The 14,295-nt window shown below is 35.6% G+C and overlaps 1 protein-coding gene across 1 annotated transcript in view; it reads left to right on the forward strand.

Annotated features, from left to right (window-relative positions):
- The window catches only part of LOC128215372 (uncharacterized), a 41,701-nt gene that overhangs the window by 6,427 nt on the left and 20,979 nt on the right, over positions 1–14,295 (forward strand). The window contains exons 6-13 of the mRNA XM_052922061.1: positions 5,577–5,699; positions 6,402–6,513; positions 7,024–7,202; positions 11,161–11,274; positions 11,582–11,665; positions 12,603–12,726; positions 13,388–13,552; positions 13,980–14,204. Coding sequence (XP_052778021.1) covers positions 5,577–5,699; positions 6,402–6,513; positions 7,024–7,202; positions 11,161–11,274; positions 11,582–11,665; positions 12,603–12,726; positions 13,388–13,552; positions 13,980–14,204 — 1,126 coding nt within the window. The remainder of the gene's footprint in view (positions 1–5,576; positions 5,700–6,401; positions 6,514–7,023; positions 7,203–11,160; positions 11,275–11,581; positions 11,666–12,602; positions 12,727–13,387; positions 13,553–13,979; positions 14,205–14,295) is intronic.

Raw genomic sequence — 14,295 nt, forward strand, 5'->3', positions numbered from 1 at the left:
TTAAATGACAAATATCGTATGTCCTAGACAAAATTTAAATGCCGAATATCGTATGTACTAGACAAAATTTAAATGACAAATATCGTATGTCCTAGACCAAATTTAAATGCCAAATATCGTATGTCCTAGACACAATTTAAATGCCAAATATCGTATGCCCTAGACAAAATTTAAATGTCAAATATCGTTTGTCGCAAACAAAATTTAAATGCCAAATATCGTATGTCCTAGACAAAATTTAAAATTTCAATTATCGTATGTCTCATACAAGATTTTAATAACAAATATCGAACATGTATGTCCCAGACAAAATTTAAATGCCAAATATCGTATGTCCCAGACAGAATTTAAATGACAAATATCGTATGTCCCAGACAAATTTAAATGCCAAATATTAGTGATGAAACGATTATCGAGTACAATCGATAAATCGTCGCTAACAGTGCTATGTCGGCGACACTCGATAGTGGTTGTCCACAATCGATGTCGCTAATGTGGTAAAAGTCGAGTAAATGTCAATTTTTCTTTCATGTAAATTCCGTTGAGTTCATTTTAACAAGGGAGGTCACTCTCTTACACAAATGCGGTGAATGTAAACACTTTTGCTTAAAAACTTACAAACTCTTCCAAAATTACAAATTGATTATATATTTCACAAAACCTCCTTCTATAATCTATTTCTATGGTGTAGTGGATCCGGTCTTATCTGCAGATACCGGGAATCCCGGCTCGATGCATTCTCTTTTTGAAACCTTTTTTGGTATCGTTTGTTATTACAAGGGTAGTAATGTCAGGTGGGTCCAGATTTCCTGGTTCGTTGTTTGGGGTGAAAAACGTCCTTGATACGGTGAGTATAACCATTGTTATCTTTATGATAAAACTATATTTTTAGAAACGACCTTGTACAACGAATGAAGAGTAATACATTATTGCTAATTTACGATGAGGCTTGTTTTAGATGAAAAGCATGACCGTATTAAAACATCTCGTTAAAATCACCAGAGTGAACCAGTAAGCATTTTCTTAAATGTGCTCATCTTTTTCCACAAACGTTCGATCTGCACCCGGAAAACAATAACAATACCATGATCGACCATATCGCGTAATCAGGTGGGCATTACACGAAAGAGAACGGTATAAAATCGTTGTTTTGAAGAATAAAGGGCATTGATTGAGTCGGTAAGCCTATTACAAACGGCGAAAACGAGGAAGCCTTGATTATTCAGGGTTGCCACCGAAGTCTTGCACGGCTAGATCATCACAAAACTCAGGCTCAGCGAGCCTGGTAACCCTTTGCATGGTACGATTGTATACAGGAATGGCCGGAGTTTCACACAACTAGTTTATGTAATCAAGCCTGCTAGATATGAAGTGAAACAATTTTGGCTTCACATTTCGAATCATAATAAACTTAGGACATTTCTTTACAAATATAGTTTCCTTGTTCCTGTAATGATGCATTTTCTGCATATATGGCTAAGCAAAATTATTGTTTAGTTTTTCGGTCACTATATTTCATTTCCTTCATGTTTGTATCAATATTTGCCCAAAACTTTATCAGCTATTTGCCCAAAAAAGTCAATAATAGATAAACGAACATCGTCATACAATGGTGCTTTATGTCTGACACCGTTACGCGACTTAAATGCAGCCTCATACGGTATGGGGCGGCGTGTTGCCTCCATGTCGCACTATATACGGCAATGTTTCAGAACTCATATTTCAAGAGTTAATCTTTTATTTTTCTGTCGGTATACAACGTACAGTAATATTTTCATTCATGGCCATATTTTCGCACCCTTTATTGTGATGGCCAACTGTATAATCATTGTTATTATAATTATACACTTATTTATAGAATATTTAATACTAATATAAATAGACTGAATAAGCAATAAACGGAAGTCATAAAAATAATACTAAATAGCTAAAATAAGGCAATTCACTCATTTTTGAAGAATTGTCATTCCAGTTTAAAGCTCTTAAAATATAATGATATAACATGTAGTGTTTATTTCGTACCACTGTATGTATTTATACAAATAACATTTCCACGGAAATGTAATATAAATCTGCCATTTAAACCTTCAAGTTTTGTATTATAATAAAATCCCAGGGTTTCAAATCTTGGCTAAATTTGTACGGGAACTAGCGGTGCTGGTTCTCGAGCCTGGCTCTCAGAGCCACCGCTCGTACGTGTGGTCGTGCATGGTACGAGATCTGTCTCCTCTCTTCTGTCTTTCCTTCTGGCTCTATGAGCCACCATCGTACATGTGTATGTGGTCGCACATGTTTCGAGATCTATCAAATCTTGATTACTTTTTTATCTTTGCATTCCTTCCCCACACTTTATCTTCCATTACACTACCTCCCCTCTTTTCTTCTTAAATCTCAAAAACGCTCAAGATTATGTGCTTCCAACCTCTCTTCCTCCGCATCTTATCTCCTACCTCACTCTTCTTTCCCTGTCACTTTACACTTTCGCCCGTCTCTCCCAAAACCCCGACACTATCTTTACCACATTCTCTTCTCTTTCTCGTCTCTCTCTCTCAATTCCCTTCCAACTCATATCTCTCTCCCCTTCCTATCCTCTTTCTCTCCCTCTCTCTTTCCCCTTATTTCTCCCCTCCCCATTCTCCTCTCAATTTTCCCTCCTCTTTCCTCCTCATTCTGTCCTTCCCTTTATCTTCTCTTTTTCTCCCCATCCTCTTTCCCCTCTTTCTCTCCTTTCTTTCTTCACCTTCTCTTTCCCCCGTATTTCTTCCCTCCTCTTTCACTCCTCTCTTTCTTCCCATTCACTATTCCCCTCTTTCTTCCCTCCTCTTTCTCTATTCTCTTTCTTCCCCTTCTCTTTTCTCTATCTCTCCTCTCTTTCGTCCCTCCTCTTTTTCTCCTATCCCTTCTCTTTCCCCCCTCGTTCCCTCTCACCTCTTTCTCTCCTCTCTTTCTTCCCCTTCTCTTTTCCACCCTCTCCCCATCTCCTCTTTTTCTCCCCTCTTTCTCTCCTCTCTTTCTCCCCCTTCTCTTATCCACCCTCTTTTCCCCTCATTCTCTCTTTCCCATCTCCTCTTTTTCCCTTATCTTCTTTCCCTCTCAGTGGCGGATCTACCGGGGGTATATTTTTATTGATTTAACTGTACAAATAAGTTGTTTTGTCACAATTTAAATTTTATATCAGCATTTGAGCAAATTAACAACCTGATTATCGAGTATAATATATTTATTATACGAAACGAAAAAGTCTTTTGAAAAATGACATCGAGGCCAGAACATTCGATATAAAAAAATCGGCAGCGCATTTTACACAGGGAGCTGATCAAAAGTAGACAAAAATGGCTGCAGTTATACGCGTAAGTTTTCTGATTTCAGAATATATCATGTACCAGAAATATAAGGTTTTTTTTAAAGTTAACATGTTCACATTATATGTTCGTCATTGCTTTTAATAATGTCATTGAGTGCCAACAAGATATGTGTGTGCATGACGTGCATTTAACAAAAGTTTAAATTCAAAACGTTGCCGCTTTAAAACATTCCATTTCGGCTTTTATTATCGTCTAGTTCTCTGAATTATGCTAGAGCCTTTGTAAATTAATACATTATAATATATTTGAAACCCTTATTGGAATTTGTTGTCAAGTTGTTTTTACTTCAGTTAACTTAAATTTATTACAATGACATCCGAAGTACCTACAGTATCGTTGAGTGCAATCAATATACTGTAGTGTAGGTTTATATAGCACTAATTTTAAAACGCAATCATGTATGTCTCAGGTGGGCGAGTGGTTAACGACTTAGCCTGTTAATCCGTCGACCCTGGTTCTTTTCTCCACCACGGCTAGATATCGTTGTTGTATTTTGAAAGGTTTATCCCAATAAATGATATCTTTTTATATCTTTTTATGAAGACAAATGTTAATTCAATATCATTATATGATTAAAATAATGCATTCAAAAAAAGTTAGATATGTTTATAATTAGTTGTGCCCCCATTTAGAAAGTCCTGGATCTGCCGCTGCCTGCCCTTCATCTCTAAGACATTTTTTTCCCTCCTCTCTCCCTCTTTTCTCTCCATTCTCTTTCTCCCCTCTGTTTCCCTATATAAATATATATATATAAACATATTTTTAATCACATAATTTCAATAAAATAAAGGTAGAGGCGCACAAAAACATTTTATTTTATACATATTGTAAAGGGCGCTTTAATACACGCATAACTCATGAACTCAAGACGAAGGTTAAAGACGCTTCGAATATTGACAAAATCAAGCATGTCAGACGAAGAGTTTTGACAGTCAACAATTTCTGAAGTCGTGAATTTAGTTCATCACAATTAAACTTACTATATAACCGCCAACAAGTACTGGCAATTCTTCCTTTAGCAGGGAGTTTTGAGGTTCTTATCAAAATGACTCTTCTTAAAGGTTTTATAGTACACTAACAAAGATTTTAATTGTTGTTTTAGTGTGTCATAGATATACAAGATTTTGGATGAACATGGGTTCTAAAAATGTACAGAATGAACCAGTTAGCATTTACTTAAATGTGCAGATTTGTCTTCAAAACTGGCGATCTGCATTCGGAAAACGATGATAATAACCTTCGCTGACAAAAACAAGTCGTTTCAAATATAATCGTTTCGTACCCCAAACATTGAACCAGGGAACCTGGACGCACCTGACATTACTACCCTTGATTAACTACAATATTACAGGTTATTGAATGTTAAGCTGGTTCACATATATTTAATATGCTTTCCATGGATAAAATGCTAAGATTACTCACTTGATGCAGTATGCAACATTTTGCAATTGATGTGCACTTACTAAGTATGTGTTGTGTTGTTATGTTTTTTTCGTTATGTAATTAAAGACATAAAAAAGTTATGGAATTTTACTTACTGTTGCAAAAAGCATGACTATAGCATCACACATACTGATTCCAGGTTTAACCATTTAAATGATCATGATGATACTATGAATAAAGAATGTATTTCACACTGATATTATGAACTTTCGATTATTGTCCGATACTAAATCGAAATGCTTGGTTTGATTCGATTCGATTAGCGATAGCAAATAAAGTCCGATTTTCAAACACTACCAAATATTGTATGCCCCAGACAAAATTTAAATGCCAAATATCGAATGTCCCAGACAAAATTTGAAACGGCTTTGAACACGCTACATTTTAAGAGATATTCGTCCTTAAAGCAGCACTCTCACACGTTTTGACAACATTTACTAACGGTGTAAGAAAAAAGCATAAAACATTAATTTTGGGACGGAAATATGAAAATCTGCGATCTGATCTTTCGTCAGCAGTCTTTCATCACTGGTAAATAGATATTAATGCAAAAAAGGCTAATTCCAAGATAACAGATATAAAAATTGGAAAAGCGGTAAATCTGTGAGAGTGCAGCTACTTAATCAGAATCATTCAAATTTAGTGGAGAAAAAAGTAATGGCTGTTGTAGGTAGGCTTGATAAGTTATTCTAGACCGTATATTCTATCCATAACAGTTGATCAGAGTCAAGCATCAGTTGTTCATATGCCCACACCCTTATCCTTTAGACCCCTACCAATGTTTGGTGCCCAGGCCGTAAGTCCACCAAGCAGATACCGACCTTGCCCAACCGGTTCTACTACAAGACGGAAATAATCTACGCCGACATCGGTGCCGTCTCTTTCGAAGATGTAGGTAGCATTTCATATAACAATTTCAATGTCGTTTCTAGTTTGTCGAATATGCCGCATGAAACATGAGTGTAAAAAAGTGAAAAAAGTAACTCTTTTCTGTAACTTTGCTTTTATATTGTCATGGTAACATTTGTTTTAAACCCACTATATGTGATATTATGATACGGAAACGGTCAGAAAGTTGTGGATTCAGTCAAATAGCAATCGGAACACCTCGGCCTTTTTTCTATCGAAAACAGACTAGGATGTAAGCTGGTACATAAGTAGAAACATAAAATAAATAATAATAATTATAATAATTATTTATTAATTTATATTATTGCTTCCCAGTGAAGTTTAATGAATATTATTATTTCTAAGAGTAAAGTTCTTAGGTTTATCTGCTAAATTGAAATTACTACGCGATTTACTTGCAGTGAAGTGAAAGTGAAAAAAAACATTCATAAACATCCGTGGTTGCTATCGATGAAAAATGGCTAAGGTGTTCCGATTGGTAAAAAATATGACTATATATTCCCACGTTACATGCGTCTTATACATGCTCCACTCGATGTGGTATGGCGGGTTTCTCAAGCTGATCCGTCGCGACCATCGACTAGTCGCTATGTATTTCGAATGGTAAGAGAAAGCGCTTACATGGCAAGTTGCTGTTTAACATATTCAACAACTGCTTAAGCTTCTTCTATATTTTCCCCGTAGGTGTGGTACGACGGGTCTTTTAAGCTGTTTCGTCGTGATCATCGGCCTATCTTACCGGCGTCTCCGGACTACACGCTCCACCCACGGACAGACATACAGGATTTCCGCACAGGTATTTATTCGTAATTATAATTTGTTTCGATGAATCTGAAAAATAATTAGTGGTTCGGTTCCCATTGGATTATTGTATTGTTTTGCTTTTTTGTATTTTTCTATGTTTAAATATCTTACAAAACTAACTTATTTTGGATCAAGTCGCGTCTTTTACTTGGAGTAAACATCCGGGGCTTAAGCGTCAATGTTCTTTGATACCAGAATCGAATTCCTGACTTTTTGTTAAAATGGAATCTAATAGAATCAATTGATTAAGTGATTAAATACTGTTACACATTATTCGTAATTTAGTTATGCCATGTACGTATTTAATGTATTTGTAATACACTTTCATAATTCTGCCACAATATTTAAGTACTTATTTCACTGGCAATAAAAACTATTTAAATATTTTTTCTGCCATTTGAGTTGCTTGTTTACTGGCATGGCCATTAACAGTTTTCATATATTTGTTATGCCATTTGAGTTGTAAATGGTTTGGTAAAAAAATATTTACTTACCGTCACAGGTGTGTGGTACATTATTGACAACGGTTACGGGAACTGCTCCACTGCCACTATACCCAGCAACCTGGACGACTCGGAACGTAACTTAACGGCAGCAAGATTCAATGGCTCGTACGTGGTAGACATGAAGAGCCCTCTACATCTGCTCCATTTGGACTTTAACTACACCTACATAGGCCAGGTAGGTATTGTTCTTGTCAAACGCGACTACCGACATAAAGTGGTCGCTTGATTACTACGCATTAGGGTTAAGGTTACACACCACCATTGTTATTCCCTATATAATTCAATGTAAAATTATAATTTTTAGACAACATTTAAAGGCATTTAGAGCGAATGCAGGCTATAATAACCACATATATTCTTAAAGTACAAGCTTTAAATTACCTTTTAAGCCAATAAAAAGGGGGGTCAAGTTATTCCTAAGAAAAATCACTCCACTTGAAAAACAAACTCTAAAAATTGCACCGTCCGCCATGACAGTTCTTCCAAAATGACTTTTCAACAATAGGGCAGCGGTTTATGCTTTAATCTCTACTCTAAATGATAATCAAGCAAGAATAGATACTTAAGGTATAAAAGTTTCAGGAATAATGAAATTTTTTATTTACAGTGTATTGAGCATGTGAAAACATGTCTGTCAATCATAAGAACATTTTTTTTTAGTGAGAATTTTCCACACAACAGAAGTACATATGACGTAATGGTGACGTCATTCCTATAACTAAACCTGTCCCTGCATTTTTTATGAAAAACACTTTCGATTAGTCCTTCATACATAAATACACCCAAAGCTAGCTCGATCTGATAGTCTGTGTCAGGTTTTCCAGTTTCACTGCCTGTCACCCAAGTGTCTGTGCGTCTGTATTTTCTAAGGCGTTTTGGCCCAAAATGCCTTTCTTTGAGGTTTTTCAACTCAACCTTGACTCAAATGGCATTCTAAGCATCAAATGGGGCAGTTCTACACATCTTTGCACACATTTCAAGTTCTCACAGTCCAATTTTCACCAAATTTGGACATTTTCAGTGCTCGTAAGCTGGCAGACGACTCATTTTAAAAAAAAAAAAATAGGCGAAAGTTGTGAAAACCAGGAAATAGCATATTTTGATCAACCGGACAAGATAAATGCATTTAATTGTGAAAAATTGCCAGAAATAGTGAAATGCAATACATTTCTTACCAAAAATAACACTTTTTAAACAAAGCAGTTTGGTCCCTTTTAGGTTACACACCACCATTGTTATTCCCTATATAATTCAATGTAAAATTATAATTTTTAGACAACATTTAAAGGCATTTAGAGCGAATGCAGGCTATGATAACCACATATATTCTTAAAGTACAAGCTTTAAATTACCTTTTAAGCCAATAAAAAGGGGGGTCAAGTTATTCCTAAGAAAAATCACTCCACTTGAAAAACAAACTCTAAAAATTGCACCGTCCGCCATGACAGTTCTTCCAAAATGACTTTTCAACTATAGGCCAGCGGTTTATGCTTTAATCTCTACTCTAAATGATAAATCAAGCAAGAATAGATACTTAAGGTATAAAAGTTTCAGGAATAATGAATTTTTTTATTTACAGTGTATTGAGCATGTGAAAACATGTCTGTCAATCATAAGAACATTTTTTTTTTATTGAGAATTTTCCACACAACGGAAGTACATATGACGTAATGGTGACGTCATTCCTTAAATCATAAGTCGTTAGTCGCGTTTGACAGGTTGTTGCATAGAATTAAAGTTTAAAAACGATCGGGGGGATTAAGAAAGGTCGTACAAGGCAGGTAGTCGCTTGTAAAAGGTGGTCGGAGAGACAGGTTTTATTGTGCTTACAAATACTACTTATGATCATTACTATAATACTTTTTGCTGTAAAAGTTTATAATGGTAATTCAAATTTCAAATAAGCGAGTTTACCATTGATTCCTGTTTTGAATACGGACCCCGAACTGTCAATGGAAAGGAGCCTAAACTAATTGGAATGTATCTTGTAGCACTTGTAGCACAGTTCGTTCTAGTATAAAAAAAAACACGTTTAAAACGGGATTCTCATTAACGGGTTTGTCAAAAGTTTAACATTATATCATTTTATTAAGATAATGTATGATGCTTGAAATAGATTGTAAAAGATATATTTAAACATGTTCTTTCAAAAGTATATTGCCCAAAATAAGCATTAAATCTACTTAAAACAGGTTTTACCTCTTTAACTGAAATCGGTGAACAAAGCTTCAAATGAAGCAGACAACTTTTGCAAATGTTATCTGCATAGGAAACTGTTGTCTGTTTCATGTACATCCGTTATATTTTGAAAGTAAGGAAATGAAATAAAAACATCCTAAACTCATGATTTTTTGTTGGACATTTACTTTTTGTTCAAGGAACTGATACACAATAACATTAATAAGTAATTTAGATTGTTTTATGATTTTTATAGACACATATACTTAAACCCAGAATTCCAATCGGAACAACTGGCCGAAAATGTCGTCAAAACAATTTGTACGTGAAGGATTTGCCATATAAAAAGATCGTATAAACGCCGCCAAGGTACAATTATTTGGACTAAGTGGGTCCATGCATTAGGTTTATATGTGATATAACCTCCTATTATACACCCAATAAATTGCTGGCACATCGAATGATATGTTCCGGCTCGTGCATATTGGACGCAAGCAACTCGAATTGATACACTCGGCTTATCTTTTGTGGCACGAATAATTGATATGTCTGACCTTAACATTACGCCATATTAGGTTTATATCTAGCAATCGGACATTAACCATGGGTTTTAAAAGGAATAATACGTTTTCCATGCATATAGCATTGGTTAGTACTCATTACCTCTTGCGCCAATGTTTATTTTTAATGATGGTTTTATGGCATTATCCATTATATAAAATACATGCAAATGGTTTTTGTTTCCAAAAGTATCAATTAAGAAGATTTCAGTTGGTTAGAAATAAATAAATGTCACAGTGCAAACTTGTGCCGAGGCTTAAAGCTGCACTCTCACAGATTCACCGTTTTTTCCAAAAAAAAAAACTTTTTTGTCTTGAAATTAGCAATTTTTTGCGTAAATATCTGCAAACCAGTGATGAAAGACTGCTGACAAAAGATCAGATCGCAGATTTTCATATTTTCATTCCGAATGTAATGTTTTATGGCTTAAACCGTTACTAATGGTTTAAGAAAAATGCATATAACATCAATTTTGGAGCGCAAATATGAAAATCTGCGATCTCATATTTTGTCATTAGTCTTTTATCACTGGTTTGCAGATATTTACGGAAAAAAAATCTCATTGCAAGACAAATAAAAAAAGGTTGTCAAAACGTACAATCTGTGAGAGTGCAGCTTTAATGTCAACGGTTTTTTATAGTCAATGTATGGTCGGTATTACCATATGAACCTTTTTGACGTTCCCCTGGGCATCTTATCGAATTCGGGGTGTATACGCATGTTGAGACGGATGCATGTTTATACACCGAATCAGACCTGATAAATTATACAGGTCGTTAGAAAAAAGTAATATTCCTTTTAGTATATATCTCCTTTGAGTATTTCTATGTTCAAAAATGCGATTAGATTTTACACATTTCCGTTCCTTAAATGACGACATAAATCAGTATGGAAAAGGTAACACTCTCTAGCATTGAGGTGAGAGTGGTCTAGTGGTATAGGTGTCCACCTCTCACCCGAGAGACTAGTTTCTGCCTAGGAATCTGACTCTTATAAGCTATTAGCTTTCCTCAGAATCGAGCTTAAATAAATTAGTGTAATTAGTATCAACCAAAGTAGCACTCAACACGGCTTGGTGTGTTACCGTGTTGGGAATGGCAAAGGAAACTGATAGGCAAATTATATGTATTTATTCTGCCACCTTCAGATTTAAAACCCGTTTTATCATTGGTATGAGAGGATGAGAATGTTTTAGTGGCATTGGGTTGACTTTTCACACGAGAGTCAATGGGTTCCATCCCAACCATCACCATAGCTATAAGCTTTCGCCACAGTCAAGCTAAAGGAGATTAGTACAAACTATCAACAACAATACTCAAAATAAAATTGTTGTTGCTTTTTATCTCGTGGCAATGCCGCTTTTTGGCAATTTAGTTGATTGTTTACCATTTTAGAATTTCGTTCGGGGAATATTGTGTGATACATTTGTCGGGCAGACACACAACTTCAGTAAATCCAGCTTTGTAACGAACACAAAGACAGCCGACATAACCTTCCATTTTATGGCCGTAAGTTTTCCCAATGAATTTTTTGTCTGAATCAGATGTCTTTGTTTGTACATTAGTATTCAACATTGTATCGAGGAGCGATCATTTTCAATATATCATTTTCAATACATCATTTTCAGTATTTCCTAATATCTGTCAAAGATCCGCTCTTGTATGCTAAAGGCCTAAGCACTGCGTATTTGGTAATGGTATCACGTATTTTTAAATTGAAAAGATGAGAAATTCTTCTCTGAAACAAAGCAGATTTTCCAGCTCATGATCGTTACTGATAAGCCACCACTGGCTCTAAATGTACGTTATATTTCAGCAAGGCTGGAATTATTTGGATGATGTAGAGGCCAGTCCAACCACGACAGCAATTCCAGTAATGATGGTTTTGTACGCCGAAAAAGTAAGCGTGTGTTTTCATTCCAACAGGAAGGTGGTTATCATAAATGGCAATTAATTGCAGTAGTATTACTAGATTTGGGGCATAAGCGAAATCTTGGGACTTAATTGTAGTTAACAAACACTAATAGATAACATTCAGAGCTCCTCGGCCATTTTTATCGAAAACAACCTCGGATGTATTTGTACGGTTTACATACTCAAAAAGCGGTACGTTTAAGTCCGCTGCAAGTAGATCGCGTAGTAAATTTATTTAGCAGTTAAACTTTATGACTTAACTCTTGGGAATCTTAATTATGTTTGCAATAATATACTTCACTAGCAATCAATTTAAACTTAAATTAATAAATACAACTCTAAAACACTACATTTCATTAATGGTATAATTAAAACAATTACGAACTACTTCAACAGATGTACAGGCATACATCCGAGGTTGTTTTTGATAGAAATGGCCGAGGAGTTCCGAATGTAATAGATAAATGAGGTATGGAGATCTGCTAATCTGGTCAGAACCCCAAGTTAAATATATTTCAATATTTTTTTTATCGAAGACGGTAACCTCAGTACCCAATATCACGAAAATACTAAAGTTATTTCTCAGTCTCAGGCTAAACTCATTTCTTTTACCTAACAGTATGACATTATTCGAAATTACTAATGTTTTGTTGTTTCTAAAACGCATTCCCTTTTTTATTGTTTTGACACACATCGTTGCTCAATATTACAAAAAAAACTTGTAATAGAGCACTAATTATACCTGTATTGGTATATAAAGCAGAAAAAGATGCGTTTACGAAATATCTTGAGTGTCTATGAGATCCATTTTGTATTGATCATTATGCCATTCTATAATTAATAAAATACAAGAAATGATTTATCTTACATTCATACAAATTTATACATATTATCATGACCTATGGCCAGTTTGTTACTTGCAGATAGGGTTTACAGCCACATATAACTTTGTGGACTTTGATCCTAATCCTGCCACGCTAAATGTGTTTGATACAAGCAAATGCTTTCCTGAAGCCAATAAGATCACATTCCAGTTGAAGTTTCCAGGTACGTTCATTTGGGTTTCAAAACTACTAAGTCATAGTAACATGTTAACATGGATGTGTGGAGGACCCTCGGGTGCGAGCGGAAGCCGGTAACGTGCCTTGCTGAGTTACCTGCAGCGCAAAGTATCCGGGGTCGGACTTTTCTATCCGTCCCGCATAGATGTTGAGAAATCATTTTCTTGCAAACCTCAAACGTTATATTTTTGTAAACTTTCGTTTTAATTTTGTTTTATACATTTCACCAAAAGACGCTTGCAAGGTTGTTTACGGTTGCCAACGCCAGGACACGCAGTAATTTAAAGCCAACGTAAAATAGCTCCAGAGAAACGTCACTGTTTTTTTTAATATCTGATTGTACTTTTTTCATACATGTTACTGTAAATCATTTTCACTCTACCCTTTTACAGCACCATACTATTTAATAGCGTTTCATCATCCATCGAAATGTCATTCTGAAATGGGGCGTAGTTTCGCTTGAGTAACAACCCCGTGTGGAGGAGGTTACTGTCCAGGCACGGTAAATAAACAGAAACGCGTGCTTGTTTTGGAAGAATCAATTAATGTGACGAACCAGAAACTAAGAACTTACACTTGGGACTAAGCATGCGCCGAGTTCTTTTCAAATATTTTATACACACATGTTTGATCCTCTATGTTTCCAGGAACGCTCATAAGAGTGACCGAGAAAGACATTCTTGTCTGGGCACAGTTGGTTCTTGCCGAGAAGATGCAGGTCTCCGTTCTCAGAGTAGTCGACGTAAAACTGACGTACGATGACGCCAATATATTCATACAAGCAACCCTGCTCGACAAAACTTCCGTGTCCTGTAAGTGTTTATTGGCAATGCGGTTCAAAGCGGTGTGCATTTATTGTCACGAATGAATTTCTAGTAATAACTCTGAAATAGTATTTTAATAAGTATGTTAAGGACCATGTACCTCCCATATTTATAGTGATAGGGTATGTAGAAGTTGTAGATGTGGTGGCTATGTAAAACTATTATCCATGTGAAAATCATTAAAACTTGGAACTTTTTAATTTTCTAAACAAGCGTTCAAAATAGAAATGAAAATTTCTTATATTATTTTATTCAATAATTTATTCTTGCTGGTTTAAAGATATTTTATTATTGAAAGAAACATACAGTATGCAAGGTCATATATACAATATCAAAATATAGAATTGGACTGAAAGATGGTAAACAACTTATGCACGTCCTTTCCCAGAGCTTCAAGAATTTCTTGTTGTTTCAGCTCAGTTCACAAAAGTCCCAGGCAAAACGGTTGAATATGACACGGACACTATACTGTATGCGTCTAAGAATCCGATCCAGTGCGCGAGTTTTTGTGAAAACAATGTCGGATTTGTCTGCAACAGTTTTGACTACTGTGCCAATGACCAATCGTGTCATCTCAGCCCTCTTCATACGGATGATGGCACACCCATGTCATCTACTCCTAGCTGTGACCATTTCTCAAGTAAACTGGGCGGGGCAACTCTTACAATTTATATAAAATCCCCTGGTCCTATATTAATACAGGAAAGATCGTTACCTGTGGTCAGCTTATT

This window comes from Mya arenaria, chromosome 13 (assembly GCF_026914265.1).
Source record: "Mya arenaria isolate MELC-2E11 chromosome 13, ASM2691426v1".
In the NCBI taxonomy this organism is placed as follows: domain Eukaryota; kingdom Metazoa; phylum Mollusca; class Bivalvia; order Myida; family Myidae; genus Mya; species Mya arenaria.